Genomic DNA, 27974 nt, shown 5'->3' with positions numbered 1-27974 from the left:
CTGGAAAAGGTAAACAAACAGTACAAACAGAAGTGAAGTTGGAATAACAAGGTCTGCACTCAGGCCTAATAATGATTTCAATTATGACTTATGGTTTGTGCAATCAGTCCAGGGTTTATAATTCTGTTCGGGAGAACTAAAACATATGGAACAAGTGTCTGGATGTTTCCTGGATGTGTATGCTGCTCTCCATGGAAAACAATATGTCTGTGTGTTACATCCAGCATATAATACTTACTAAAGACTGAAAAGATGTGCAGGAATGTAAATATATTTGCTTAGATAGACATACTAACTTATATACAACCCTACATACAACCCTATCTATGAACCCGATCACTGGTTCCTATACAAAATGGACAAATCCAGCATTTTGCTTTATTTATTATTATTATTATTATTATTATTATTATTATTATTATAACTACTACTACTACTACGTTTGTCCCCTTAACCTACTGGTGTGTTTGGGACTAATCAGCATGGAGCAGCAGCCAATAAAAATATTTTTTCCTGTCACAATACAGACCTGGGTCTATGGAAGTTATTCTGTGTCAATATTCAAATGAAAATGTAATACGTATTTGCATTTACATGTTCCACTCATACAAGCAACTTTGAGCTCAAAATTCAAATTCAAATGCAATAATTCCATTTACATTTGCAATGTGATAGACGTCTATTCATATTTCATTTACACATACATTTTGATGCTTTATTTGTGTCTTTATTGAAATGAAATTTTTTTTCCCGATTTGAATTATCAAGTTCATGTGATCATGCAAAGGTTGTATCAAAATTATAATTAAAATGCTATTCGCTTAATATGCTTTGCATTTCGTGATAACACGTTTGAAACGTAATTTTCAACCTCACCACCACGCTAAAAAGATGTCAATATTCAAACGTTAATGGAGAAATAGCGCCTCTCCTGTTTGCACTAACATTACGATACCAGCAGCGCTAAAACTGTGTCAAAATGCATTTTGAAAGTGCAATCCGAGCAGATTGCATTTTCATTTCCATGGTCTTCCACTATAGTCAAATTATAGTCAAATTAGATTCCACGGTTTCACTTTATTCAGCCAATCAGGTTCCACAGCTTTCCACAGCGGGCAGCCAATCAGGACGGGACTACAGCGCAGCAGTACAGGCGAGTTTTTTTAGACATGGTCACAGAAGCGCTCATTAGATTAATTCAAAGGGTAGCAGACGAGTCCTTATGGTGAATTTACACTACATTAGTGTGAAATGTTAATCGATCAAGTGGCAGACATATCAGCCTTATCTGGCGTTGATGTGACTGTTATTGCCAAATTGAGCTCTGTGGCAGAGCAACTGTGTGCCTCAAACTACGGCGGTACAACGGCCGACCTCCGTGAAGGGTCTCGTGTGATCAGAAACAGAAAACCATTTCTGCTCGTTAATGCTGGTTTATTTAAATAAACATTTGTGCTGTCGTATTTTTAAAGTTATAAAGCGGTAATGCCTCGATGAGTGATGTTATCTAGAATCCCCCAGCGTCCCTGTTTAGTGTGGTTAATGCCACAGACGCGGCATAATTACCTGAACCCGCAGGTAATCCTCTACCAAGCTTTGATCTTTAACGTACTTGTAATCATGACGCGAGCAGAAATTTTAGAAGCGAGCAAAAAACTGAAACGCGCACTGAAAACAGGGAAGTGAGCGCACTTAACAGCGCTCGGTTTTCTTGATTTTGCGTGCTCAGTGTGTCTGACTTGCTTGATTGAATCTTATCTTTGCGCTCTCATATTAAAGACCGCAATCTCACTCCATACTACACATTGTGGGTTCATAGATTGTCCTTGTTTGAGTCGAGTGGTCCTTATGTTTTCATGCCTTGGTAAGTCCTTAGTATAAGCTTCCGTTGTCTACGTTTCATGCCTTTCCCTAGTCTCAGACTATACCTTTGGGGTTCATAGATTGTGTTTGTTTAATCGAGTGTTCAGTGTACGTTTTTATTCTTTGGTCTGTCTTTCGTACGAGTTCTTTTCCTCTACGTTATAGTTTGCCTAGGTCTCAAACTACACCTTATGCCCGGTTCACACTACACGATTTTAGGCTGGTTTTTCAGTCGCCGACTGTTTTTTGTAGATCGCCGACAGAAACTGTGGTCGGAGGCAAATCGGCGATCACTCGTCGCTCGCTCAGTGTAGTGTGAACTGCTGAAAGACGCTCGCCGAGTGGTCGCCGACTCATCGCAGACGACCGGCAGATATCTAGCATGTTTAATATCTAGCGTGTTTAATATCTAGCATGTTTAATATCTAGCCCAGTCGGCGACTGAGAGTCGGCAGCAGCGTCTAACTACAGCCAATGTGAACGCGGAGAGAGAACCGCGGCACCGCTGAAGATATCTCTGAGAATGTAAAAAACTTTCAAGAATGCTTTCAAAACAGTAACCCAGCAAACACACAAAATCCTCACCTTTCTTACAACTTTACTACAACACTGTTTAAGTTATTGTGACAGCACTGGAGAAATAGTGCGATTGATTATAACTATGTTCACTGCAACGGAGAGATGAAATAATTCTGGCAACTTGGGACTATGGGACTAAAATAATAATAATAACGAAAATGTGGAGTACATGTACATTGTTTTATTCTTTATGTGGTGTTGCTGGTTTTCACGAGAGTTTCGTTTTCGTGTTCTCGTGTTTTTGGACGGCAGCCAGATGAGTCGGCGATTCCCCAGTCGTGTAATTCGTGAGCCCGCGTCACCGATCAGTCATGTAGTGTGAAAGCCACAACAACTGAAAGACTCGCGATTACAGCACAACCAGTGTAGTGCGAACGGCACAAAAACCTGACGACTGAAAAGTCGTGCAGTGTGAACCAGGCATTAGGGATCATAAATCAAGACCAAAAACTCGCCTGTACTGCAGAGCCAGAAACTATATGGCTCTGTGCTGAGCGTGCTTTAGTCCCGTCCTGATTGGGTCCCTGAGGTGGAAAGGGGAACCCGATTGGCTGAATAAAGTGGAGGGAGGTGGAATCTGATTGGAAGGTTGATGGGATCTAATTTGACTATAATTTGACTATAGTGGAAGACCATGGAAATGAAAATGCAATCTGCTCGGATTGCATTTTCAAGATGCATTTTGACACAGTTTTAGCGCTGTTGGTATCGTAATGTTATTGCAAACAGGGGTGGCGCTATTTCTCCATTAAGGTTTGAATAATGACATCTTTTTAGCGTGGTGGTGAGGTTGAAAATTACGTTTCAAACGTGTTATCACGAAATGCAAAGCATATTAAGCGAATAGCATTTTAATTATAATTTTGATACAACCTTTGCATGATCACATGAACTTGATAATTCAAATCGGGAAATACATTTTCATTTCAATAAAGACACATATAAAGCATCAAAATGTATGTGTAAATGAAATGTGAATGGATGTCCATCACATTGCAAATGTAAATGGAGTTATTGCATTTGAATTAGAATTTTGAGCTCAAAGTTGCTTGTATGAGTGGAACAATTGCAAATGAAAATGGAGTTATTGCATTTGAATTTGAATTTTGAGCTCAAAGTTGCTTGTATGAGTAGAACATGTAAATGCAAATGTGCATTACATTTTCATTTTAATATTGAGACAGAAAAACTTCCATATGGGTCCCACCCTTTGGGCGTGTGCTCATGTAGTCTACGTCTGGTTAGGTCCATACGAGTATTTACACATGTTTGTGTTTCAATGTGGGTTCCTCTGTCTCACCTGTGGCTTGTCTCGTCATCTCTTGGGCAGAGGTGTATAATCCAGGTTCAGAAAGTAAAAGTCCTCACCAGGATTTTGCTCAGGCTTCCTGGATTGTGTTGATTCCACTAATTTTACCTGGATTGCACCAAGTAGAAAATCTAGCAAGCTTAAATCCTGGTGAGGACTTTTACTTTCTGAACCTGGATTATACACCTCTGCTCTTGGGTTTCATTTACTTTGTCTATTTAATGTGCGTTTACGCAGAGTCCTGTGCTCGTCTTTGTCAGAGTCTTGCACTGTAGGCTATATGTTTGTGGATGATAAGCGTGAAGTATCATAAGTGTGAATTAACATAAGTGAATTATATGAATAAACGCTGTGTGTATATGCACCCACCCCATTGTTTTTCCCTTGCCTCTCCATTACATTTCTCCATTGACTTTAATGTCTTTTAGCAGTTTCAAGTTAAAAGTCTTTGTTAAAATTGTCTGAAGAAGTTGAGATGAGATGTGGCTCATGTACGAAATTTTACATGGAATGAAATGAAATTTGTGAGGACTACAAATTTTCAGGAAGTGAAGAAGCTCACTTCAGGAACAAATTAAGGTCTATACATTACATCATCTTGTTGCCAGTACTCTATATCCTGAGGAGTAGAGGATTCTTTAGAGTGCATCTCTAGAATGATGAATGTAGGTAACGGTATCAAAAAGAACCAAGGGCATCATGGTCTACGGACAGTAACACCCCTAGAAAGTACTGGCTAGATCCAGGATGCAGACAGGCCAAACTGCAACTCTGTGAGTGCAACAGGAATACTGAAGCAAGCAAATACTTCTTTCCTCTCAGTGACCACTGTGGCAACTCATTATCAAGTCAGTGGCTTACATAGGAGCTGTACAGGCACATGTATGTGGCCATCATGCTGTTTCCACTGTGTTGAAAGCCGGCACCCGGTATGTACAGATGCACAGTGTGTTTATTAGGGAGGGACAGTTCTGTTAGAGGCCACGTGTGCTCATGCCTTAGTGTCTATACCAGTTTTGGGTGTGAAGGGAGAGGTAAGCAGACATCAGCAAAGAGGCATGCCAGAAACCTTACTTAAATCCCCAGCCTGTGCCCCCCAGGACTATAGCTGCCAGGAGAATAGCCCCCGCAATGGAGCCTATGATTATATTGGTACCACTGGGACCTGTGAGGGGGGAGGAAGGGGTGGGGGTGGGGGTGGGGAAACAGAACAGAACAGCGCCACCAAACACATGTAAGAAGAACACAGTGTCAACCACTTTACACCAACAACCACTGCACACCAATCACCACCACTGCAGAGAAGGAAAGGATGGGGGATGGGATGATAACGCAAAGAGGCTGGGAGAGAGTGGTGAGGGAGGGCAGGGCAAACGACAGGAAGAGGAAGTGAAGGAGGTCCATTACGTTTGGGGTTTTCTCTCTCTGTGTGCAGAGCCAGGGTAATGGTTAGAGCTTAGGGGGCTTTAAGAGCCAGACTGAGCACAGTTACACTGCAAGAGAATGAGGAAGACACTTAGAGAAGAGCAGCCACACACACACACACACACACCCCAAACAAACACACGACAACACACAAATCACACAAATGAAACTTCTACAATCCCTCACAGATCTACACTGCAAACTCTTTAATGCTCATACACAGACACACACACAGGCACACCCACACAATACTTTTACTTTTTCCCTGACAACTTTACACATCTACACTGCAAACAAGAACCACACAATACACATAATATACCTCACCAGATCTACACTGCCCATACACACACTCACTCACTCTCTCACTCTCACTCTCTCTCTCACTCTCTCTCACTCTCTCACACAGAAAGTTTGCATGTAGATGTATGTGAATAATGTACATACATGTTAAGAGTGTGTGTGTACAATAAGACAGGAAATGCAAACCTTTTTTGTCTGGACCTGGAGGAGGTGTAGGATCAGGGATGGGGTCAAACACACTGCAGTCCTTTCCTGTGTAATCTGGCTCACAGATGCACTTCACTTCATTACTGCATGTCTGCACACGCGCACACACACACACACACACACACACACACACACACACACACACACACACACACACACACACACACACACACACACACACACACGTAACATTACAATTACAATGTCCAAAAAGAAAACATATACATGTCAAAGAATATTTCATAAAAATCCTCTAAAATTAATCTGGGTGTATTGACCATTTATTACCATTAGCTACTACTCACAATATATACATCAAATTCACCCCTGGACGTGAGGTGTATAGATTAAAATAAATGGCTATTTGTCAGTATTGTGAGTTGGAATGTGTGTTAGAATGAATACGGATACTGCAGTGGATATTGCATTTGTTGGAACATAGGTAGTGGACTGAGTATAGTGTGGTCTGTTGGAATGTGATGTTGGAACATAGGTAATGGACCGAGTATAGTGTGGTCTGTTGGAATGTGATGTTGGAACATAGGTAATGGACCGAGTATAGTGTGGTCTGTGGGAATGTGATGTTGGAACATAGGTAATGGACCGAGTATAGTGTGGTCTGTGGGAATGTGATGGTGGAACATAGGTAATGGACCGAGTATAGTGTGGTCTGTTGGAATGTGATGTTGGAACATAGGTAATGGACCGAGTATAGTGTGGTCTGTGGGAATGTGATGTTGGAACATAGGTAATGGACCGAGTATAGTGTGGTCTGTGGGAATGTGATGTTGGAACATAGGTAATGGGCCGAGTATAGTGTGGTCTGTGGGAATGTGATGTTGGAACATAGGTAATGGGCCGAGTATAGTGTGGTCTGTGGGAATGTGATGTTGGAACATAGGTAATGGACTGAGTATAGTGTGGTCTGTTGGAATGTGATGTTGGAACATAGGTAATGGACTGAGTATAGTGTGGTCTGTGGGAATGTGATGGTGGAACATAGGTAATGGGCCGAGTATAGTGTGGTCTGTGGGAATGTGATGGTGGAACATAGGTAATGGGCCGAGTATAGTGTGGTTTGTGGGAATGTGATGGTGGTATGTTGAGTACTGTCAAAATGTTTCACACAAGCAGCCTACATTCTTAGTATCATTAATAATGTGTGTGTGAATCAGTGTTTCTCACGCCATGGTTGGAGCAGGTAAGCCCTGAACTGGACCCAGAACACGAGCTGATGTTGAAGGAGCTGAGGGACAGGCAGCGGTGTTCTAGACACATCATATTAGGACCACATGGGGTACCGTCCTCCACATAACCCAGATCTGAGCCATCCTCGAGCACAGCATGCCCACCGCTGCACACACACACACACACACACACACACCCAAACACACACACGCATACACACACCCCCACACAAACGCACGCACACCCCCCCCCACACACACACACACAGTAATAAAAAAAATCATAAATAATAAAAACTGCAACTATCTACAATCTGAATTTACTATCACTATTACACAAAGTAACAGGGGAACTCTTGCTCTCTTTCTCTCTCTAACACACACACACACACACACACACACACACACACACACACACACACACACATACACACTGACCGGCAGTCCAGATACTTGTTTTGGTGGTAGATGGTCAGACTTGTCACCTCCCCTTGCAAATCTCCAAACTTGGGCTTTGCTGTCATGTTAGAACAGAAGAGAAAACCACACAGCACGTCCCTGTGACAGAAACAGATACAAATGCAAACAATACACCTAAAAATCGATACAATCCCCCAGTTTTCTAGATGCACAGAGAGTCATAACACCAGCAGTATGAGCAGTATTATATGTGCAAGGGTTAGGGTTAGGGTTACTATATGTACTATATGTTTGAATTTAAACACAAAATTGAAAATGTATATATGGTGCACACCATATGATATGTTCTGTGGCAATATACATTTAAGTAAAGATCATTCTCCATAATGAATAAATACAAAGACTGAAAGTGGGGAGAAAGTGTGTGTGTGTGTGTGTGTGTGTGTGTGTGTGTGTGTGTGTGTGTGTGTGTGTGTGTGAGTGTGTGTGTGTGTAAGCTCATTAAGCACATACGGTTTATTGCACTGTAACCAGCTCCGTCCCCCAGGAGAAAGCCCACAGTTTCCTTTCTCTGTTCCTTCAGCATTTAACTTCTCGTAGCAGAATCTGTCTGCTGCACCTGTGAGGACAAGTATTTACATACTCACTATACTCCCAGGTTCTCATACTCCCCATACCGATCACACTTTCATATCCCACAATCCCCATACTCATTATAATCCCCAGTTCCCATACTCCCCATACTGACCACACTTCCATATCTCACACTCTCTGTACTCACTATAGCCCCAGAGTCCTTTGCACTGATTGTCATGGGTTCGACAACGACCATTATAACAGCGACCCTAAAGACAGAGAGATAAAGAGAGTAGTGAGTACAGAAATATCTGTTTAAAAATGTTTCATATATTGTTTCCACTGCTTCAGCCATTACATTATGAGGGCTGTAGGGAAAACAACTATTTCAAGGAGAGGCACAAAAGGGAAAATGCCTAGTGTGTTCAACCAAAATGGGACAAGAAAAGGAGAGACTGCATTATGGACATGACTCTTCCCCAGAACCTTCCTAGTCTGGGAATTCAGCTTAAGGTGAACACCTCCCCACAGAACAGCTGGGGAAAGTAATTACTTTCAGGGGGAGACTTTCCCAAGTCCCCTTTACCAGCAAAATCAGTGTCCATGCAACATACACCATGGCTTCACAAAAAGTGGACTTGTCTCAGCTGTTATATAAAGGCATGGTCACCCTAGGGTGATGCTACTAATGAGCACTGATTAACCCGTAGTGCATGGCCTCCCTCTGGTGGCCCCCTCTTGTTACATAATGCCATTTTAAATAAACAGTACTTGATATACTTCATACTTCATTCTTTAATGCTTGGGACCCCACATGCCTCTGCAAACACATTACATGTTAATGTTAATGACAGCACAGTTAGAAAGATATTGAACAAGTGTACCACCCTCTCATAAAAATAAAGAAAATATGGCAACATGACTTTTTAAAATTGGTTTGTAAAATAGCATCTGTCCGGCATCTTCGATCGCCATCTGATCCAACTCACCACTAGGTGGTGATCGGTTGACAGCTCAGCTCCTCTCTTCACCTGAGTGTCCAAGACCCACGGTCGCAAGTCTGACGACACGATTACAAACACGATTACCTGGCAGTCCCAAACATATCATGAGGGTTTGCTGGGAACGTCTGGCAGAGGAACCTGTCAGAAAGGTCTTTAACTCCCACATCCAGAAGAGCTCTGACCACGTTGAGGCCGGAGACATTGAGTCTGAATGGGCCTTGTTCCACGCCTCCATTGTCAGTGTGGCGGACCGGAACTGTGGCCGCAAGGTTGTCGGTGCCTGTCGTGGCAGTAATTCCCGAACCCGATGGTGGACACCTCGGGAAAGGGAGGCCGTCATGCTGAAGAAAGAGTCCTATCGGGCCTGGTTGACTCGTGGGACTCCGGAGCCAGCAGACGGGTACAGGAGGACCAAGCGGATAGCCGCTTTGACCATCGCGGAGGCGAAAACTCGGGTGTAGGAAGAGTTCACTGAGACCATGGAAAGTGACGTTCGATTGGCTCTGAGAAGATTCTGGCAGCTCAGGAGGGGAAAGTAGTTTCCGACCAGCACTGTATACAGTAAGGCTGGGGATCTGCTGACCTCGACTGATGATGTCATTAGGCGGTGGAAGGAATACTTCAAGGATCTTCTCAATCCCACCATCACGTCTTCCTAGAGGAAGCAAAGCTGGGGGACTCAGACGGGGGTTTGCCCATCACTCGGGCTGAGGTGACCAGGTTCTGGGGGTGGATGAGATCCACCCTCAGGTCCTTTAAGCTTTGGATGCTGTGGGACTGTCCTGGCTGACACGTCTTTGCAACATCACGTGTACATTCCGGGCAATGCCTCTGGACTGCCAAACTGGGTTGGTGGTTCCCCTTTTTAAGAAAGGGGACCAGAGGGTGTGCTCCAACTATCGGGGGATCACACTCCTCAGCCTCCCAAGAAAGGTCTATGCAGGGGTATTGGAGAAGAGAATCTGGTCGATAGATGAATCTCAATTACAAGAGGAACGAACAATGTGGGTTCCGTCCTGGTCATAAAACACTGGACCAGCTTCTCAGCTTTGCAAGGGTCCTAGAGGGTGCATGGGAGTTTGCTCAACCAGTCCAGATGTGTTTTGTGGATTTGGAGAAGGCATTTAAACGTGTCCTTTGGGGATTCCTGTTCTGGGAGTATAGGGTATGGGGCCCGCTGCTACGGGCTATCCAGTCCCTGTACAAACGAAGCAGGAGCTTAGTTCGCATGGCCAGCAGAAAGTCCGACTGGTTCCCGGTGGGAGCTGGACTCCGACAGGGCTGCCGTTGGTCACCGATTCTGTTCATAACTTTTATGGACAGAATTTCTGGGCGTAGCCAAGTGGCGGAGGGGGTTCGGTTTGGCGGCCTCAGGATTCCGTGTCTCCTTTTTGCGGATGATGTGGTCCTGTTGGCATCATCGGGTCAGGACTTGCAGCTCTTGCTGGATCAGTTTGCAGCTGAGTGTGAGGCAGCCGGGATGAGAATTAGCACCTCTAAAACTGAGACCATGGTACTTGGACAAGTGTGGAGTGCCCTCTCTGGGTCGGGAATGAGTCCTTGCCTTAAGTGGAGGAGTTCAAGTATCTCGGGTTCTTGTTCATGAGTGAGGGAAGGATGGAACGAGAGATTGACAGGCGGATCGGTGCTGCGGCTGCAGTATTGCGGACGCTGCACTGTACCATTGTGATAAAGAGAGAGCTGAGCCAAAAGGCAAAGCTCTCAATTTACTGGTCAATCTACGTTCCGACTCTAACCTATGGTCACAAGCTCTGGGTAGTGACCGAAAGAATGAGATCGCAAATACAAGCAGCCGAAATGAGTTTTCTCTGCAGGGTGTCCGGGCTTTCCCTTAGAGAGGTACAAAACACAGCCATCTGGGAGAGGCTCGGAGTAGAGTCGCTGCTCCTCCACGTAGAGAGGAGCCAGTTGAGGTGGTTTGGGTATCTGATCCAGATGCCAGTTGGGTTCCAGGCATGTCCAACTGGAAGGAGACCCAGGACACGCTGGAGAGATTATATCTCTCAGCTGTCCTGGGAACGCCTCGGTATCCTCCCAGAGGAGCTAAAAGAGGTGGCTGGGGAGAGGGAAACCTGGGCCTCTTTGCTTAGACTACTGCCACCGCGACCCGAACCCGGATAAAGTGACAATGGATGGATGGATGGCTGCCATCAAACTGCCATCCAAACAGATAAAGAACAGGACAGTGATCACAGCGCTGTTGCAGACTGTTATTATGATTACTGAAAATGATTATTTTCACTACTATCAAAAACCAGATCCAGCAGAAGGTCATACACAGTGAGAGAGCAATAGACATAAATGGCTGGATCCACAGGCTGGTGATAGACTGCCAATACTTAACAGTGACTGGGTGTTCACTGAAGACTTTTATACCTTGCTAAAGAATTAATGAATGATTAGAAACTATTCGGAACTCGAAACTAATAAACTACTCAATAAACTTTATTTAGATTTTTTTAATTGTCACCAGATAAAAAATGGTGATAGTTCTGAAAAGATTACCTGATTGTTGTCACACAAATATCCATCTAGCTTGTGAACATTGTGTGGACACTGTAAGAGAACAATGCAAAAGACAGCAGTTCAAGTCAGAAGGGAAATCTCTCATATAGATAGATAGATACTTTTATTGTCATAGCACATATAGGCCTACAACGAAATTGAGCAGCAATCCCAAGACATACAACAAATAAGAAAAATCTATAATACACAGGTAAAAAAGACAAAATATAAAATAGTGCAAATTTGCTACATTGATCTGAGAGAGTGTGTGCGTTTAGATGTGTTCAGTTCCCACACAGCACTAGGATAGAAGCTGTTTTTGAGTCTATTAGTCCTGGATGCGATCTCTTTGTCCAAAACGGTCCCTCTAATAAAGCATTCAGACTAGTTCTGGGCGGTATACCAGTTCCCACTGAAAACTGGTGTTTATATTTGTTATGATAAGAATTTTTCATATACCGGCCACACCGGTTTAAATAGCCTAAACGTGTCCGGAACGCAGCATGGCCGGTAATTGTTTCTCAAGGCACGCTTTTTTATTGCTGCGCTGCTAAGAATACAGGCAACAGAGCGCAAATCTAGCTTGCTGAAAACGAGGGACGTTCTGAACCAGGAGTTCTACCAAACATTAAAGTAAAAGATGATGCCCCAAAGGAACTTTTTTCAGGAAGTACATAGGGTTTTAAAGGTCGGACGTGGACCAAACAGTCACTTACTGCAAATGCTGTCGAGCAAAAGTTGTCGCGGCTGGTGGTAACAAGATCAATCTGCTGTACCACCCATAAAGCTGCTTAAACTTGACGCGTGGCGACCAGCGCAAGGGTTCGCTCGGCAAAGATTACACAATTGCGGTGGCTCGGCTGTCACATCGTGAGGTCGTGCACATCTCGATTTTTATTACTTCGTGTGTTCCACTCTTCAGCTCTATGTTTTGCACTAATACACTTTTCATACACTTTTACAATGTGAAATTCAAGCACTTGTACGGCACTAAGGTTCATTTTCAATATTTTCCAGCATCTTTAGCTTAATTAAGTTACATATTTATACACATGGTTGAAATGATTCGAAATAATTCGCTTTTTATCACATTAAAAGAGATGGTACCATCTCCCCAGTATTCGACCACTGTAATTATTTATTTGTTTAAATATTGTTATTTAATTAAAGCTAAGATATGTGGAACTTTTCAGTACAACACAACCATTGACAAACGGCCCTGTCTACTTTATGTCTAAATGTTCTGGACTGGGTTCATTTTAAAAGTATTCCATGTGTTATTTACTTTTCTTGCCCCTAGGTGGCGTTTGAGATTTACGATAAGCATGTGACCCATATAGAAAGTGACCGGTAGTTTTGTTTGTCAGACCAGTTTTGAGCACGGTAGATTGAACAGCTTACGTATTTGCGCTCATCCTCTTGTGAAATCACTTGTAGAAGCATCGTGTGTGAGTATTTTCATGGATACTGTTTGTATAAACACAAGATGTGTATATTTCTGCTAGGGGTGGGCATAGATTAATTTTTTTAATCTAGATTAATCTCACTGAAATCTTGAAATTAATCTAGATTAATCTAGATTAATCTATAATAAAATGGCTCATATGCGTGCTACCCAAGTAATGACTAAAAGTCAGCTTTTGAGATAGGGTTTCTTAATACAGAGGGTGCAAACCAGGGGCTCATCACCTGTTTCCAAAATGCATCAATGACTGCTTGAGAAAGCTGTTCTACTTTGATACTTGAAGAAAAAATCATGCTCAATAAAATGTAGGCTACTCGTGTTCAACGGTTTATTCAGTTAAACATGAATTTGTAAGCCTATACTGTACATTAAAAGGGGTTGATAACATGTTTATTCAGCTAAACATGATCTTTGAAATGTAAGCCAACATTTAGTACATTTAACCTCACGGACGTAATTTGGGGGGGGGGACTTTTTCAAAAGCCGGTTTTGGTCCTCTGCAGTTTTAACGGTTAAAAAGAAATATTTAAATAGCGACGAATCTAGCGCTAGGACCATGCAGAAAACGACCGCTCCAAGCTCCGCTCCGGTAACACTTTACGTTCCTAAACATGAATTTTCCATGAAGCAAATCTGGCGACTTCGTGGCTGCATCCATGTAAACACATGTACGATTTGTAATTCACAGGTTTGAAAACTCGTTCTCGCCCCTACTGTGCAATTTGGTTAGGAATACAGCCGAGCTAAACTATCAAGTTGAAAGTCATCATAGTTTGCTTACCCATTTTGACCCAGTTCCCAACCCAACTTTAAGAATAGATTAACGGCGATCATTTTTATATCGCCCGATAAGAGTATCAAATTAACGAATGCCGTTAACGGCCCACCACTAATTTATGCACAGTTTGTAATTTCATTGAAGCAACAGTTGTTGATCATTAATAGCATCTCGCTATTTCGCGTGTTAAGCTAGTTAGTATCGTGCTAGGCTAGTTCTAGGCTTTATCATGCTTGAACATGTGCACTAGATATGGTAGTAAGTACATATTTTGTGCTGATTGTGTGTCTTATTTTGCTTCTTTATTTTAGTTTACCTCTTTGCATGCTGTCTGTTTGAATAAATTCTCCAAATCCGACCTGTCTAATTAAGGAAGGGGAACTCTTTAATGAGGGCAGAACACTAACCACCTCTTATTTGTTATTAACAAACTGGTGTGCAATATATAATATTACGTGTAGCTGGTGCACATGATGTCACGTTGAGGACCCCGGCCCCTCCCTTTTGGGTGTGTGTATTCGTAGTCCACGTGCCTTGTCTGCGTCAGCGGAACTCTGTGGTGATGGCTATGTCGTGTGAGTAATGTGTCTCACCTGTGAATCGTCTCGTAATCACGTGGGGCTAATGTGGTTTGTCTATTTAATGTGCGCTTGCACAGTGTCCTGTGCTCGTCGTTGTCTAAAGTCTACACGTTGCTGTGTGAGAGTCTCTGTTATCTGTGCGCTATTGCGCAATCCGTGTCTAAATTAAAAGTGACGTCAGTCATAAAGGAAGGATTCTGTGTCTCGTCCTTCGCCGACCCATGAACGTCACAGAACGACGAGCCTTTCGAGACACCAACAAAATGCCGGGCTACAAGGGCAAGCCAAAGAAGGGCAAGAAGCCCAGTAAGCATCACCGCTCTTCACCTTCTCCCCCACGCCGCGAAGTTCCGCCAACTCGGACGCAGCTCATGGAGGACCCGGAGTGCTCCTACCTGCTCTGCGCAGCTCGGGAGACCACTATTCCCGAGCTGAAGGAGGAGTACCACCGGACTGCGGTCCGAGTGTGGCGAGAGCGGCACCCTGCACCTTCCCGGGAGGGCTCGCCCATAAGAGTGAGCGTCCCGGAGTTCTACCAGGCATCGCCACCAGAGGGCAAGCTTGTAGAGGAAGAGGACCCCCCGACGCAGGAGCAGCTGGAGCAGGATCCCGTCTGCGCGTTCCAGCTGGCCGCAGCACGGAGGACGCAGGACCCCGAGTTGGCCAAGGAGCTCCGCGAGGGGGTGGTGCGAATTTGGCGTGAGCGCCAGCGATGCCCCCATCCAGCACGCGCCCTCTCGCCTCTGAGGGTGGACTCCTGCGTCTTCGGTGCTACGGAGTCCACCCCGGAGAGCGACTTCGGGTAGGGGGACTCCGAGGAGGAGTCAGAGGAGGAGGAGGATTACCCTCCATCCATCTACTCTGCTCCCACCGTGGACTATGTTGGGGAGGGGGAGGAGGAAGAGGAGTACCCTCCCTCCGTCTACACCGACACCACCGTAGACTACGGCGAAGAGGAGGAGGAGTCAGAGGAGGAGGACTACCTCCCTCCGCCTGTGGGTCTCTCTCCCAAGGGCCAGGAGGGTGAGGAGGAGCGGGACCATTACCCTCAGTTGGAGGACGACAGGTCCACAGTGGAGTACGGAGCAGAGGACTATTCCCCGTCTGTGAGCTCGGGAATACCCAAGAGCGACTCCTACACGGAGGATGAGGAGGAGAGCCTTCCCTCCTCCGTGAGAACCGTCAAAGGCAGGAGGACTCCTGGAGAGACCGCGTCCTCCAGACCTTCCAGGGCCAGCCCCATGGACTATTCCCGGGGTGAGAGTCCGGCTGAGTCCATGGAGGGGGTCCTGGAGGGCGAGGAGAAGCTGATGGACTACGAGGAGGAGCTCCCTCACGCTGCGCCTGGTACGTCCGCCAGCCGCGCTGCGCCGGGCACGTCCTACAGCCGCGCTGCACCGGGCACGTCCGCCCGCCGCGCTGCACCTGGCACGTCCTACAGCCGCACTGCACCGGGCACGTCCGCCCGCCGCGCTGCACCTGGCACGTCCTACAGCCGCGCTGCACCGGGCACGTCCGCCCGCCGCGCTGCACCTGGCACGTCCTACAGCCGCGCTGCACCGGGCACGTCCGCCCGCCGCGCTGCACCTGGCACGTCCGCTCGCCGCGCTGCACCTGGCACTTCCGCCCGCCGCGCTGCACCGGGCACGTCCGCCAGCCACGCTGCATCCGGCGGAGGGTTCGCAGCGAAGGCAGGAGGGGGACTGCCCAACGCAGCGCCAGCAGCTCCGGACCTCTCTCCCCTACTCGCTCTCCTCCTGGCGCGAAGCCTGGCGCTTATGTCATATGTGTGTGTGCCAGTGTTTGTTAGCCTCCCTATGTGTGCCTAACCCGTTCTTCCCTCTCGTGCCACTGTGTGTAAGCGTGCCTGTGTGTGTGTTTGTAACTGTGCCATTTAATGTGTCGAACGTTTTTTCCCCGGTCTTCCCAGGGAGGGTGTGCTAGGCGATTCGTGACGGACGCTTCGCCAGGGGCAGTCACCTCCCAGACGCAGGACTGAGCGCGTCGGATCCGCCCATCGTCGTGGGTTCGGGGCACTCGGTCCTGTTGGCACCCCGGGACGGGTAGTGCCCTTGGAGGGGGCGTCTGTCACGTTGAGGACCCCGGCCCCTCCCTTTTGGGCGTGTGTATTCGTAGTCCACGTGCCTTGTCTGCGTCAGCGGAACTCTGTGGTGATGGCTATGTCGTGTGAATAATGTGTCTCACCTGTGAATCGTCTCGTAATCACGTGGGGCTAATGTGGTTTGTCTATTTAATGTGCGCTCGCGCAGTGTCCTGTGCTCGTCGTTGTCTAAAGTCTACACGTTGCTGTGTGAGAGTCTCTGTTATCTGTGCGCTATTGCGCAATCCGTGTCTAAATTAAAAGTGACGTCAGTCATAAAGGAAGGATTCTGTGTCTCGTCCTTCGCCGACCCACAAACGTCACACATGAGTTGTATAAACCTATAGTTTTAATGTTGTCTGAAAAATTTTTTAAATAAAAGGTTTTGCATTTTTACTGCAACTGTCATGCTATATGATTCATTCACTACTTTAGTGCTACCATTTGAAAACTGATCATGTGGGGCCATGCAAATCTGTATTACATTATACTTAGGTGGAGACATTTTTCTAACCGTGGAATAGGGTACTCTTAACCACTCTACTGCAGTAATTCTTTTCATAATCAATGCAGTTAACACATCATGTATGGGGGGGGGGGGAAACCATCAAATATAGTGAAACCAATATAATTTCAAAAAAATACAGTGATAGCCTATAGAATTTTGGTCATATCGCCCAGCACTAATTCAGACTCAACTTACACATCTATACTAGCATCCAGCCCCAATCTGCCCTCCCACTCCAGGTTTCAGGACCAAAGAAGGCAAAACATGAAATAGCAAAACCTGAAGATTATGTATTTTAAGGACTGTTGTACCTGACTTGAGTCTCCAGTGCAGGTTTCTGGGATATCACAGTCATTCACGGCATCCCTACACATCACTCCTCTCAGCTCATACTGCAACACAACACAAACGACACCACAGATATATATAGCTCAAAAGGATGTAAAGAGTTGGAATTAAAACTTTGTGTAAAACAAGACTAAAACAATACATTTCAAGAGAATAAAATTTCAATTCAATTAAATAAAATGGATTTTGGATAATTCCTGTAATCCTTACAGGGAAAAAATGTAGTACATTTTTAAGATCATTTTAAACTGACCTGATAATCTGATATAATGAAAACATTTTAGTTCAGATATAAAAACATGTAGTGTCACAGCTTTTCTAATATTCCCTCTCAAATAGTTTCAAAACCAGAACAGTAGGTTAAGGCTGCTCCTTAGTGTTTAGTTTTTGTCTTGGTTAGGATTGACTAGGTCCTGTCACGGTATAACCCCTGACCCCTGCCTTCGGGTGTGTGTGTTCTGCATCTGTTTCTGTCCATATATGTATTTCCTTTGGGTGTGGTTCTCTGTGCGTACATTCATCCGGCTCACCTGTGGCTCGTCTTGTCAAAGTTATGTGTTGCATGTGGGTCTTGTGTATGTTATTTAAGGTATTTAAATGTGTGTTCGTGTTGCGCTTGCTGCTTGTCTTTGTTTTGAGTCCTCGCTGTGTGTGTTAAAATGTGTGTGCTAGCACTACACATGTTGCTATTTGTGTGGCAAATAAAGCCTATTTGAATCTCGTCTCAGATTCCTGCCTGCTCTCCTGTTACAGTTCCTAATTATCTGAGAGTTCTACTCAGATCATAATGCTGCAGCATATGAAATAAATATGCTTGCTCTACACCACTGAATTCTTAAAATATACCAGTGTGTCACAGAACTGACTTTCTGGAAGTCTTGTTAGGAGACCTGCTAGAATCAGTTTTGCTAGACATAAAGACAGGGCAGAGTTTGTCTAGGTCTAGTTTAGATAGGTAATCTCTAATTCCATTGATGTTCTTAAAGCTATGAAATACTGATATTATAACTGCTTTGATATTAATGCCAAAACTGAGATTATTGTCAATCAATACATCAAAGGGCCAGTTATCTGTTCCCAATTTACAGAGTGAGTGAATGGATGTACAGCTGATTTGTACATTAGTACATAACTAATCCGTCTACAAATAAGAAAGCATTCTCACTGACCAATGTGTACAGACCACCAGTCTTACTCAGACTTCTTTAATGATTCCAGTGATTATGCAGGAAAATTTAGCGGTATGCAGTGACAAGATAATAATGGTAGGAGACTTTAACATACATTATCAGCGGAGGATCCACTGAAGTGACAGACTCACCCACCTGACTGGCAGAGCATGCATTGATTTGCACAATGAAGTATAATGTTAAAGGTGTAATGACAGAGAAGCTTTTGAATGAAAAAATAAGCCTCTAAACTAAAAATTGCTTTGCATGATACAACTTTCTGTCATTATCATATTTGCTGTATTATATTTAATTACATTTCTCTAAATAATCATTTATTGTTTTATTTACCAGCTAACAAAAGTGACAGCTACATGATTTATTTCTGTTCCAAACTTATAAGCCATTAGGTAAAAACTGTAAGCACTATTAAATACATGTAATTTATGCAAAAGCTAAATTTATTTGCCTGTTTGCACTGTTTGTTAATGTTTTACACATGATTTGCACATTATCATTGTCACGGTACGGCGGGCCCCTTACTGGTCGTCCCCGTATACAGCGGCAGTTGTCATGTTGTTGTGTTGTGTTCGTCCCTCAGGTGGGCGGGGCCTATGATCCACCTCACCTGACAGTCATTTGTTTGTCTATATATGTCTTGTCTTTGTACCAGTTGACTGCTGGTCATTGTATCCTTAATTTGGATCTTGTCACAGGTTTTTGGTTTGTGCAATTTCTACATTAAAACCTCCCTTTTCCCTAAGACTTGGTGTGATCACCTTCCATTTTATTTCACACTCCCTGCCTGTCACAATCATAAGGTAATTTAATACAATAACTGCATACTGGCTCTTGATCACCATTACACCATCATGATTAGTTTGTATGGTATTTATTACTTTATGCTCTGATGTTTGCCTTTTTGTTACTACGACGTCTGGATAACGTGGACTTGTTTGTATAATAAAGCAGCAAAACGATCCTCATCAGCTGTCTGAGGAGTCTTTGTTCCAAATTAATATCTAACTAGGTACCAATATAGTATTTTTGTAAGTTAGAATTATAATTCCTTTATTATTATATAAATTCAAAGGTATTAAAAGAAAATCTTTAAAAGAATTACATTTAATGTTGAGCCAGCAAGTGAACAGTGTATGAGATCCTGTCAAAACTCTCTAGTGTCACCTTGGTTGTTAAAATGTTTGGACTTCAAACAAGACTATCAAAGTGCAAGCAGAGTGAAAACTGGATGCCTTGTGAAAGGAGGCATCCCAAGTTGCCGTCTGTAAGTGTGTGTTTACATCGAGTAGAAGCACGTGTTTGTGCTCTAACATAACATCTCTGATTGAAACTCACCTTGCATTCTCGACAGCACAGTCCATTACTACACATCGCATCGTGGGTCAGAGTGCACTTCTTACAGCAGGCTCCGCCACTGCGTGCACACTCCTAGACAACAGCACATATTCTTAAGAACTCAAACCACAGTAACCAGTACAAAGACATTTGTGCATGACTAGTGTTTACACATGGTAAGGTAAAGTAGATGTAGCTGTTTGAACTTACCACCTGAGACCCACAGTCACACTCCTCCCCTGGTTCCACAAAGCCGTTCCCACACTCAGGAGGGTCTAGTAACTGGACAAAGAGAGTGGTTGATGTGAGATTTATTAGACACTCTGGTCAGTAAATATCACACCACTCACCACAACAAGACCGAAAAGTGCCATTGCGGAGAAGCTACAGTACTGTCCAGGGGCAAGAACAGATTGGTATTCCAGGTCTATAATCTGGTCTGTGCTGCTCTGTGGTATGTGTTTCCATTCCCCAATCTCCCAGTTCGTCTATATTTTCAGATTGTTCCTTGTTCTCCCCGTTACCCGTGTCCGAGTTTCTGGTTTATGTCCATGCGTTCTCTATATATTCCCTTGTCGTGTTTGTCACCCTGGTTCATTAGCTACTCCTGGTCATTATTCCCCCATCCTTGTTGTACTGTTTGGATTTGTGTAACGGTGGTCAACCCGAGGGTGGAGAAGGACCCATGAGCAGGTATGAAAGACCTTGAATTTTAATACAGAAAAACTATAAACAGGAGTCCCAAAGGGGACAACCCTGAAGGGTAGACAGGCAGCAGCACAAAAAGGCAAGGCAAAAATGGGAGAGTCAAAAACCAGGCAGTGAGTCAAAAAGCAGAGAAGACTAAGGGCGTACTCACACTAGGGTCTGTGATCCGGGCCCAGGCACGGTTCCCTGCCGAAGCACGGTTCGTTTGGCTAGTGTGAGCGCTCCGAACCGTGCCCGGCCCAGTTAAACGTGCTCGGGCCCGCTTGAAGAGGTGGGCCAGGGCACGATTCACTTGGACTCGGGCACGGTTCGCTTCTAGTGTGAGCGCTATCTGTGCCCGGGCCCGCTTGGTGCGTGTGATTGGTTCATTTCGCTGGAACTCAAACATGACGTCAGTGATGCGACGCTCACGTTAAACAGTCATAGCGGCAAAGCGATTAGCAGACAATCGTTGTGTTAAATTATCGATAAATCTGTGCTTGCACCGTGTTTCTGCACTCCCAAAAACGACTACAAAAATACAATAAAAAGAGAATCGTGAACTCCATAGTGTTGTGCGAGCGCGCTTTTTTTCCAAATAAAGTCACGTTGTGATGACGTAAGCGTGCTCGGGCCGGCTTGATGAAGCCAGTGTGAGTGCAGGCCAGAGGGGGAGTGGGGAGGGGGGGTAACCGGGCCCCAGCACGGAACCAGCAAACCGTGCCTAGTGTGAGTACGCCCTAAGAGCAGCAGACAAAGGTAACAAAAGGGCCAGACAGGCAGGAGGATCAAAAAGACAGAGCAAGGATCAAACACCAGAATCAATCAGAGAAATACACAGGAACCCTGCTTGGTAAAGACACTCAGAGGGGCAATACTTATGCACAGAGTCCTGTAGGGTGTGGTGAGTGGTATATTGGAGTCAGGTGCAATATTCCAGCGACGGCACCCTCTGGCGGTCATGGGCGTAATGGCCGTTCCTGACAATTTGATTTACATATTAGATGGGTGTGTCTCTTGTAGTTTGTTGTGTATCTGTTCCCTGTTCTGCTTTGCCCATTTCGCCGTGTCTTTTCGTTAAGTGGAGTGTGTTTCCTATACCTGTTTTTTCCCCCCCGTTTGCTTATATGTTTTAAAATAAAACTTCCTGCACTTGCGTCTCGCCTGCCTGTGTCAATCGTAACAATATAAGAGAATTCCAGAGGAAATTCTGATGTTTTTCTATAAAAATATTTTTTAAATATATTTGTGTAGGTACACACATGGACAAAATTGATGGTACCCCTTGGTTAATGACAGAAAAACCCACAATGGTAACAGAAATAACTTTAATCTGATAAAAGTAATAATAAATAAAAATTCTATAAAAATGTACAAATGAAAGTCAGACATTGCTTTTCAACCATGCTTTAACAGAATTATTTTTAAAAATAAACTCATGAAACAGGCCTGTACAGAAATGATGGTACCCCTGAAAATAATGTGACCAAATGGACATGTTAAATCAAGGTGTGTTCACTAATTAGTATCACAAGTGTCTACAATATTGTAATCAGTCAGTGGGCCTATATATAGGGCTACAGGTAGTCACTGTGCTGTATGGTGACAAGGTGTGTACCACACTCAACATGAACCAGAGGAAACAAAGAAAAGGGTTGTCTCAGGACATTAGAAAGAAAATAATAGACAAGCATGTTAAAGGTAAAGGTTATAAGACCATCTCCAAGCAGCTTGATGTTCCTGTGACTACAGTTGCACATGTGATTCAGAAATGTAAGATTCATGCGACTGTAGCCAACCTCCCTGGACGTGGACGCAGGAGGAAAATTGATGACAAATCAAAGAGATGGATAACACGAATGGTAACAAAAGAGTCAAGAAAAACATCTAAAGTGTAACGCGGGGTGTACAGACCGGTACACACGCGTAAGAAAACGAAGGGAGAATAGAACCCAAATGCCGTTAGGAACAAATAGGGAGAAGTGCTTATCACATAGACACGCGCGAACAAACAGAAAACACAACAGAATACCACTCCGCATACACTCAGAAGTAAAACGAAACTCACCAGGACGCGGAAAACTCAACGCGTAGAAATGCAATACTAAAACCGTGAAGACACGGTAGGAAAATAAAGGTAACTGAAAGAACGCGGAAAAAGTCAACGCGTAAAACGAACTAAGGAACCCAGGGGAAGTGGCTGGCCAGAGGCGTACGCCGCAACAAAACAAAAACCCTTCCCAAAAACAAAAGAGTAACTGACAGGAAGAGATATGGTTGGTGGAAAACTTGAGATGGGCCAGACGTGGCGCAGGAGGTAGGAATAAGTAAAGGTAAAAGATAGAGACAAGAGAGGGCTAGAAAAAGCAAGAGTAAGGTGGCGAGACACCTTAGGAGCGAGACAAGAGAGAGAAGGCTGAGTACGAGACGGCATAAGACCAAAACGAATCAGCAATGATCTGTCTCCAAACGCTTCCTTATGAAGCCATGGCAACAGGTGAGACAGATCATTGCTGATTGCGCTGCTGGAGTCTAGGACTGGTTCGGGTGCCCCTAGCGGACGTGGACGGCACGGCATCCGAGCCAGCCCTGACATAAAGAGATTCAAGGTGAACTTCAAGCTCAAGGAACATCAGTCTCAGATCAAACTATCCATCAATGTTTGAGTCAAAGTGGACTTCATGGGAGACTACCAAGGAGGACACCATTGTTGACAACAAAACATAAAAAAGCCAGACTGGAATTTGCCAAACTTCATGTTGACAAGCCACAAAGCTTCTGGGAGAATATCCTATGGACAGATGAGACAAAAATTGAACTTTTTGGCAAGGCACATCAGCTCTATGTTCACAGATGGAAAAATGAAGCATATGAAGAAAAGAACACTGTCCCTACTGTGAAACATGGAGGAGGCTCTGTTATGTTCTGGGGCTGCTATGCTGCATCTGGCACAGGGTATCTTGAATCTGTGCAGGTATAATGAAATCTCAAGACTATCAAGGGATTCTAGAGAGAAATGTGCTGCCCAGTGTTAGAAAGCTTGGTCTCAGTCGTAGGTCGTGGGTCTTACAACAGGATAATGACCCAAAACACACATCTAAAAACACTCAAGAATGGCTAAGAGGAAAACACTGGACTATTCTGAGGTGGCCTTCTATGAGCCCTGACCTAAATCCTATTGAGCATCTTTGGAAGGAGCTGAAACATGCCGTCTGGAAAAGGCACCCTTCAAACCTGAGACAGCTGGAGCAATTTGCACATGAAGAGTGGGCCAAAATACCTGCTGAGAGGTGCAGAAGTCTCACTGACAGATACAGGAATCGTTTGATTGCAGTGATTGCCTCAAAAGTTTGTGCAACAAAATATTAAGTTAAGGGTACCATCATTTCTGTCCAGGCCTGTTTCATGAGTTTATTTTTTTTAATAATTCTGTTAAAGCATGGTTGAAATGCAATGTCTGACTTTCATTTGTACATTTTCATAGAATTTTTATTTATTATTACTTTTATCAGATTAAAGTTATTTCTGTTACCATTGTGGGTTTTTCTGTCATTAACCAAGGGGTACCAACAATTTTGTCCACGTGTGTATGTTTACATATAACAATAAACGTGGACTTCTACTAGCTGGGCCACCCAATGGGGAATGGGTTCCCCTCCTTTACCCTTTGTACTCAAACCCTACAGACTGCTCTCTGGTTTTGTGAGTTTGGACTGTTCTCCTGTAAACTCTTGTGCCTACCCAATATGTTTACAAACCTTCTGGTTTTAATGCATGTTACCTGACTTCAGCTCTGGATCACTCCTTTATTACAGTTTTTCTCAGTCAATTTGGTACATTTCTCACATCATGGTTTACATTGGCATCACAACTAGTGCATTTCTCAAAACAGTTGGTGCAAACAGCAAAACTCAACGAAATACCTGCAAAAGCACATACTTCACTCAAAATTATTTGAATACTTGACTGCCTTGTTCATAGGCTATAAGTCACAGTCAGACTGTAAATATATTCTGATGGAAACTAGCTAAGCTTTTGATTTCAAGAATGCTGCACATTCTATGGAATATCAAATTAAACATGTTACACACAAAATACAAACTTACACAGAACACAAAGTTACACATGACCATGTGGGAGACTGACAGCAAGAAATTGGACTGGAATCAAATTTGTACAGCAATATTGTTTGACTGTATTGTTCACACTGCAATTTGTTGACAAAACAAATCTGATTGAAATTCAGAAATTACAAACAACTGACTTGAAAAACTGCAAAATTAGAAACTTACTCTACACATTCAAAACAACCTGAGCACATACAGCCTCCTCTTGTTGTGTGAAAATGGAACCTCTGTCCCCCCCTATGAGCTAATTTTGATGTCCTGTATGGTCTAAGACTACTGGCTTGGATGCAATGCAATACAAAATGCAATAACAATTTTCTTATAACATCAGAATTTATGTCAGTGTGCAGCATTACAGCAGAGAGCACATTTCTGAATTTACATACATGCTTTCTCTATGAAATGCTTGAACAATTGAAGAGACAGTTGTTCTTCCAATATTCACCTAGCGACCAGCTTCAGCCATTATAAGACCATGACTTACATGGTCCACAATTGTTGCCCTTATTTCACTGTTTTGTCCCCTCAACCTTACACCACAGTCTTACTCCTCTACACCACACAGTCTTACTCCTCTTCTTGGCTGTTCACCCTGTACATGGCCTCGTCTTTCCATTATGAGACTGCAGTGTTTAGCATCTATAAAAGTTTGCAAATTACAGTAAAGGTTCATGAGACGCACCTCTGACCTATGGTTGAGATCACTGGTTGATCTAAACCTTCACAAATTCCCTTTCTTACTGTAACTGAATGTTCATGTGTGAACAATTTAATGAAGTTGGGATAAATTACCAAAATGTAACAAAAAATAAAAAAGAAATAAATGTAAACTGATGCCTCAGAGCAGCACGGTGGTGTGGTGGTTAGCACTGTCGCCTCACAGCAAAGCGGTCTGGGTTTGATTCTCGGTCTGGGCTGCTCTGTGTGGAGTTTGCATGTTCTCCCTGTGCCTGTGTGGGTTTTCTCCAGGTACTCTGGTTTCCTCCCACAGTCCAAAAACATGAATGGTAAGGTTGATTGGTCACTCTAAATTGCCCATAGGTGTGTGAGTGTGTGTTGGCCAAGCGGTGGACTGGTGACCTGCCCATGGTGTACCCTGCCTTTGCCTGGAGATGTTGGGATTGGCTCTAAGGATGATGCCTTAGAGATTATGACAGGGTAAGACAATCTGTACAACACATTTTGATAAACATAACATAAGCAATTGATAATGCAAAAAATAATTTGACAAAAAAACAAGACAATTTGCAAAATGTACAAAATGTTTCCAAAATGTGAAACACAATGAGAAATGCAATTATGATGTGCACAAGTGACAAGATGTGGAGATTAAATGAACAGTTTTGTTCTGATCTGAGAAATGAACAAATCGACTGAGAAAAACTGTAATAAGTATAAACTGATCTGCAAGTGTCTGGGTGCGACCTGTATCTACAGACTACTTCACCATCATGCAGAAAGCAGATACTGAAGCCCTTACCTTTGCTATTACTTACCAGTGGAGACTTCTCAGATAGCCCCAACTAATGTTTGAGGGGTTTACCAACTCTGTGACCGAATCCATGCCTTCTTGCTTTGAAGTATCTTAACATCTTTCTTTACTTCTTTGTATTTTACACATGTATTTTTATTTCTGATCAAGCACCTATCAATTTTGTGGTGTTTCATTGAGCTCCTTTTGACCACTCTCATCCAGTGGTTAATTGCTTGCTAAACTATGCTCTGCTGAGAACCCTGAAACCAGACCTGGTCCTGCAATAGTCCAAGAATCTCTGGAGTCAGACCAGTCTGAAGCCATGGCGTGTGACTCGTCTCATCTGTCCCACAAGAAGAGGCATTGCAGGCTACACAGTAGCATTTGCTTGTACTGTAGTCATGTATTGCTTGATTTGTCCATCAGACCGAGTGAATTCCATGTGCTGACGTGGCAAGTTTCTCCACAAGGTGGTTGATCTTCAAGTCTTTTGTCATGTGTATCACTCTTTACTCCACAACCTCACTGTCCCTCACTATAGACTGCATCTTGGTCTTGCCATTGTTTTGAGAACTATTTACTGAACTGAAAGTTCCCAACCTGACACTAGTACCATTCCTGTAGAATACTCTGACCATAGAGAAGTATTCAATAATAATAAAAGACTTTCCCTGCATCATCCCTATAACTGTGCTATGAATCTCATAGAAGACACATTACCCCCCAAATCTAAAGTCCAGCCACTGATATAAGCTAAACAGAAAGCCATGGATGTGTTAGGGAGTTTTAGTGCAGGGCTTTATCCAATAATATCCAGGGTTTTTCTTTGTAAGAAATACAATGTATTGGGCCCTGAATGCTATTACAATGAAAAATTTTTACCCGTTGCCCCTCATTCCTGTAGCATTAGAACAGCCCTACAGATTGGCTTAGTTCAGCGTTTCTCAAAGTGTGGGGCGCATGGGTATTGCAGGTGGGGCGCAAGCAATTGGAAGAAATGAACCTTTTTAAGCTTGTCGTTTTAATGCCTGTTCATTTTGCATAAGCCCCGGATGTTTAAAATGTCTGCGGAACATTGTGAACCAGGGCTAGATTCGGCCCTTTAATGAATTTGTACCGGCCCCCCGGTCAACAAATTACGTTCGCCACCCCCGTCAACAAATTAAGTTTGCCACACCCCCCATCAACAAATTACGATCGCCAACCCCCATTTGTATTTTATTACCATTTTGTTTGGGTGATATGGGACAGGTGGGGTGTGGAATTTCCCCTTCTTCTGAGGTGGGGAATGATAGAAAAAGTTTGAGAACCACTGGCTTAGTTCATAAAATTAGATAAGTGTCTGTAATCTAGTCTGCATGACATTGTTACAAATAAGAGATGACATTAATTTCAACAACTGCACACTATGAATACCTGGTTATGCCTTTTGGCCTACATAACACCCTGTCTGTTCATATACTCTATCCCAGAGGTCACTAACAGGCGGACCGCGGTCCAGATCCGGACCCGAATGCAGTCCTGTCCGGACCCAATCTCATTCCTGATTAACTCTGCAAATTTCTATTTCCTAGTCCGCAACCAACGGACCTCGGTCCAGATACGGACCCAAATGCCATCCCATCCGGACCCAGAATAAATTGTTAAAAATGTTTTTTTATTTTGACGGGAGAATTAATTATGCCAAATTTGGCCCACAGAGTAGCCCTGGCCCAGAATACTGACAGCATCCTAATATTATCTCCTTATATGCATCACATAAGTATGCATTATTAAGAGTTATTAAGTATGCAGTATTAAGACAAAACACCAAATCAGACTCAGAATCACACTACCACTCCTGAATGAGAACACCCTTTCTTTTAGATGAGAACACCCTTTCTTTTAGATGAGAACACCCTTTCTTTTAGATGAGAACACCCTTTCTTAGACTTCAGCTGAGAATATTCTGCCCCCCCCCCCCCCATTTGCCTACTAGCAA

General features: G+C 43.8%; 1 protein-coding gene across 8 annotated transcripts in view; it reads right to left on the bottom strand.

Annotated features, from left to right (window-relative positions):
• LOC143516511 (disintegrin and metalloproteinase domain-containing protein 11-like) overlaps positions 1–27974 on the bottom strand; it is a 47251-nt gene that overhangs the window by 11163 nt on the left and 8114 nt on the right. For 3 of the 8 annotated variants that reach the window (XM_077008151.1, XM_077008147.1, XM_077008148.1), the window contains exons 16-24: positions 19916–19987; positions 19706–19798; positions 17144–17224; positions 11400–11450; positions 8075–8138; positions 7807–7912; positions 7312–7431; positions 6872–7040; positions 5666–5777 (exon numbers count right to left, since the gene is read on the bottom strand). In XM_077008151.1, the coding sequence (XP_076864266.1) occupies positions 5666–5777; positions 6872–7040; positions 7312–7431; positions 7807–7912; positions 8075–8138; positions 11400–11450; positions 17144–17224; positions 19706–19798; positions 19916–19987 (868 nt within the window). Of the gene's footprint in view, positions 1–4825; positions 4917–4943; positions 5245–5665; positions 5778–6871; positions 7041–7311; positions 7432–7806; positions 7913–8074; positions 8139–11399; positions 11451–17143; positions 17225–19705; positions 19799–19915; positions 19988–27974 lie in introns of those variants that run through there. The other 5 variants (XM_077008149.1, XM_077008150.1, XR_013131723.1 and 2 more) reach the window with 4 other exon arrangements.

Source organism: Brachyhypopomus gauderio, chromosome 6, assembly GCF_052324685.1.
Source record: "Brachyhypopomus gauderio isolate BG-103 chromosome 6, BGAUD_0.2, whole genome shotgun sequence".
Lineage (NCBI taxonomy): Eukaryota > Metazoa > Chordata > Actinopteri > Gymnotiformes > Hypopomidae > Brachyhypopomus > Brachyhypopomus gauderio.
This window is presented reverse-complemented; position numbering and strand designations above follow the sequence as displayed.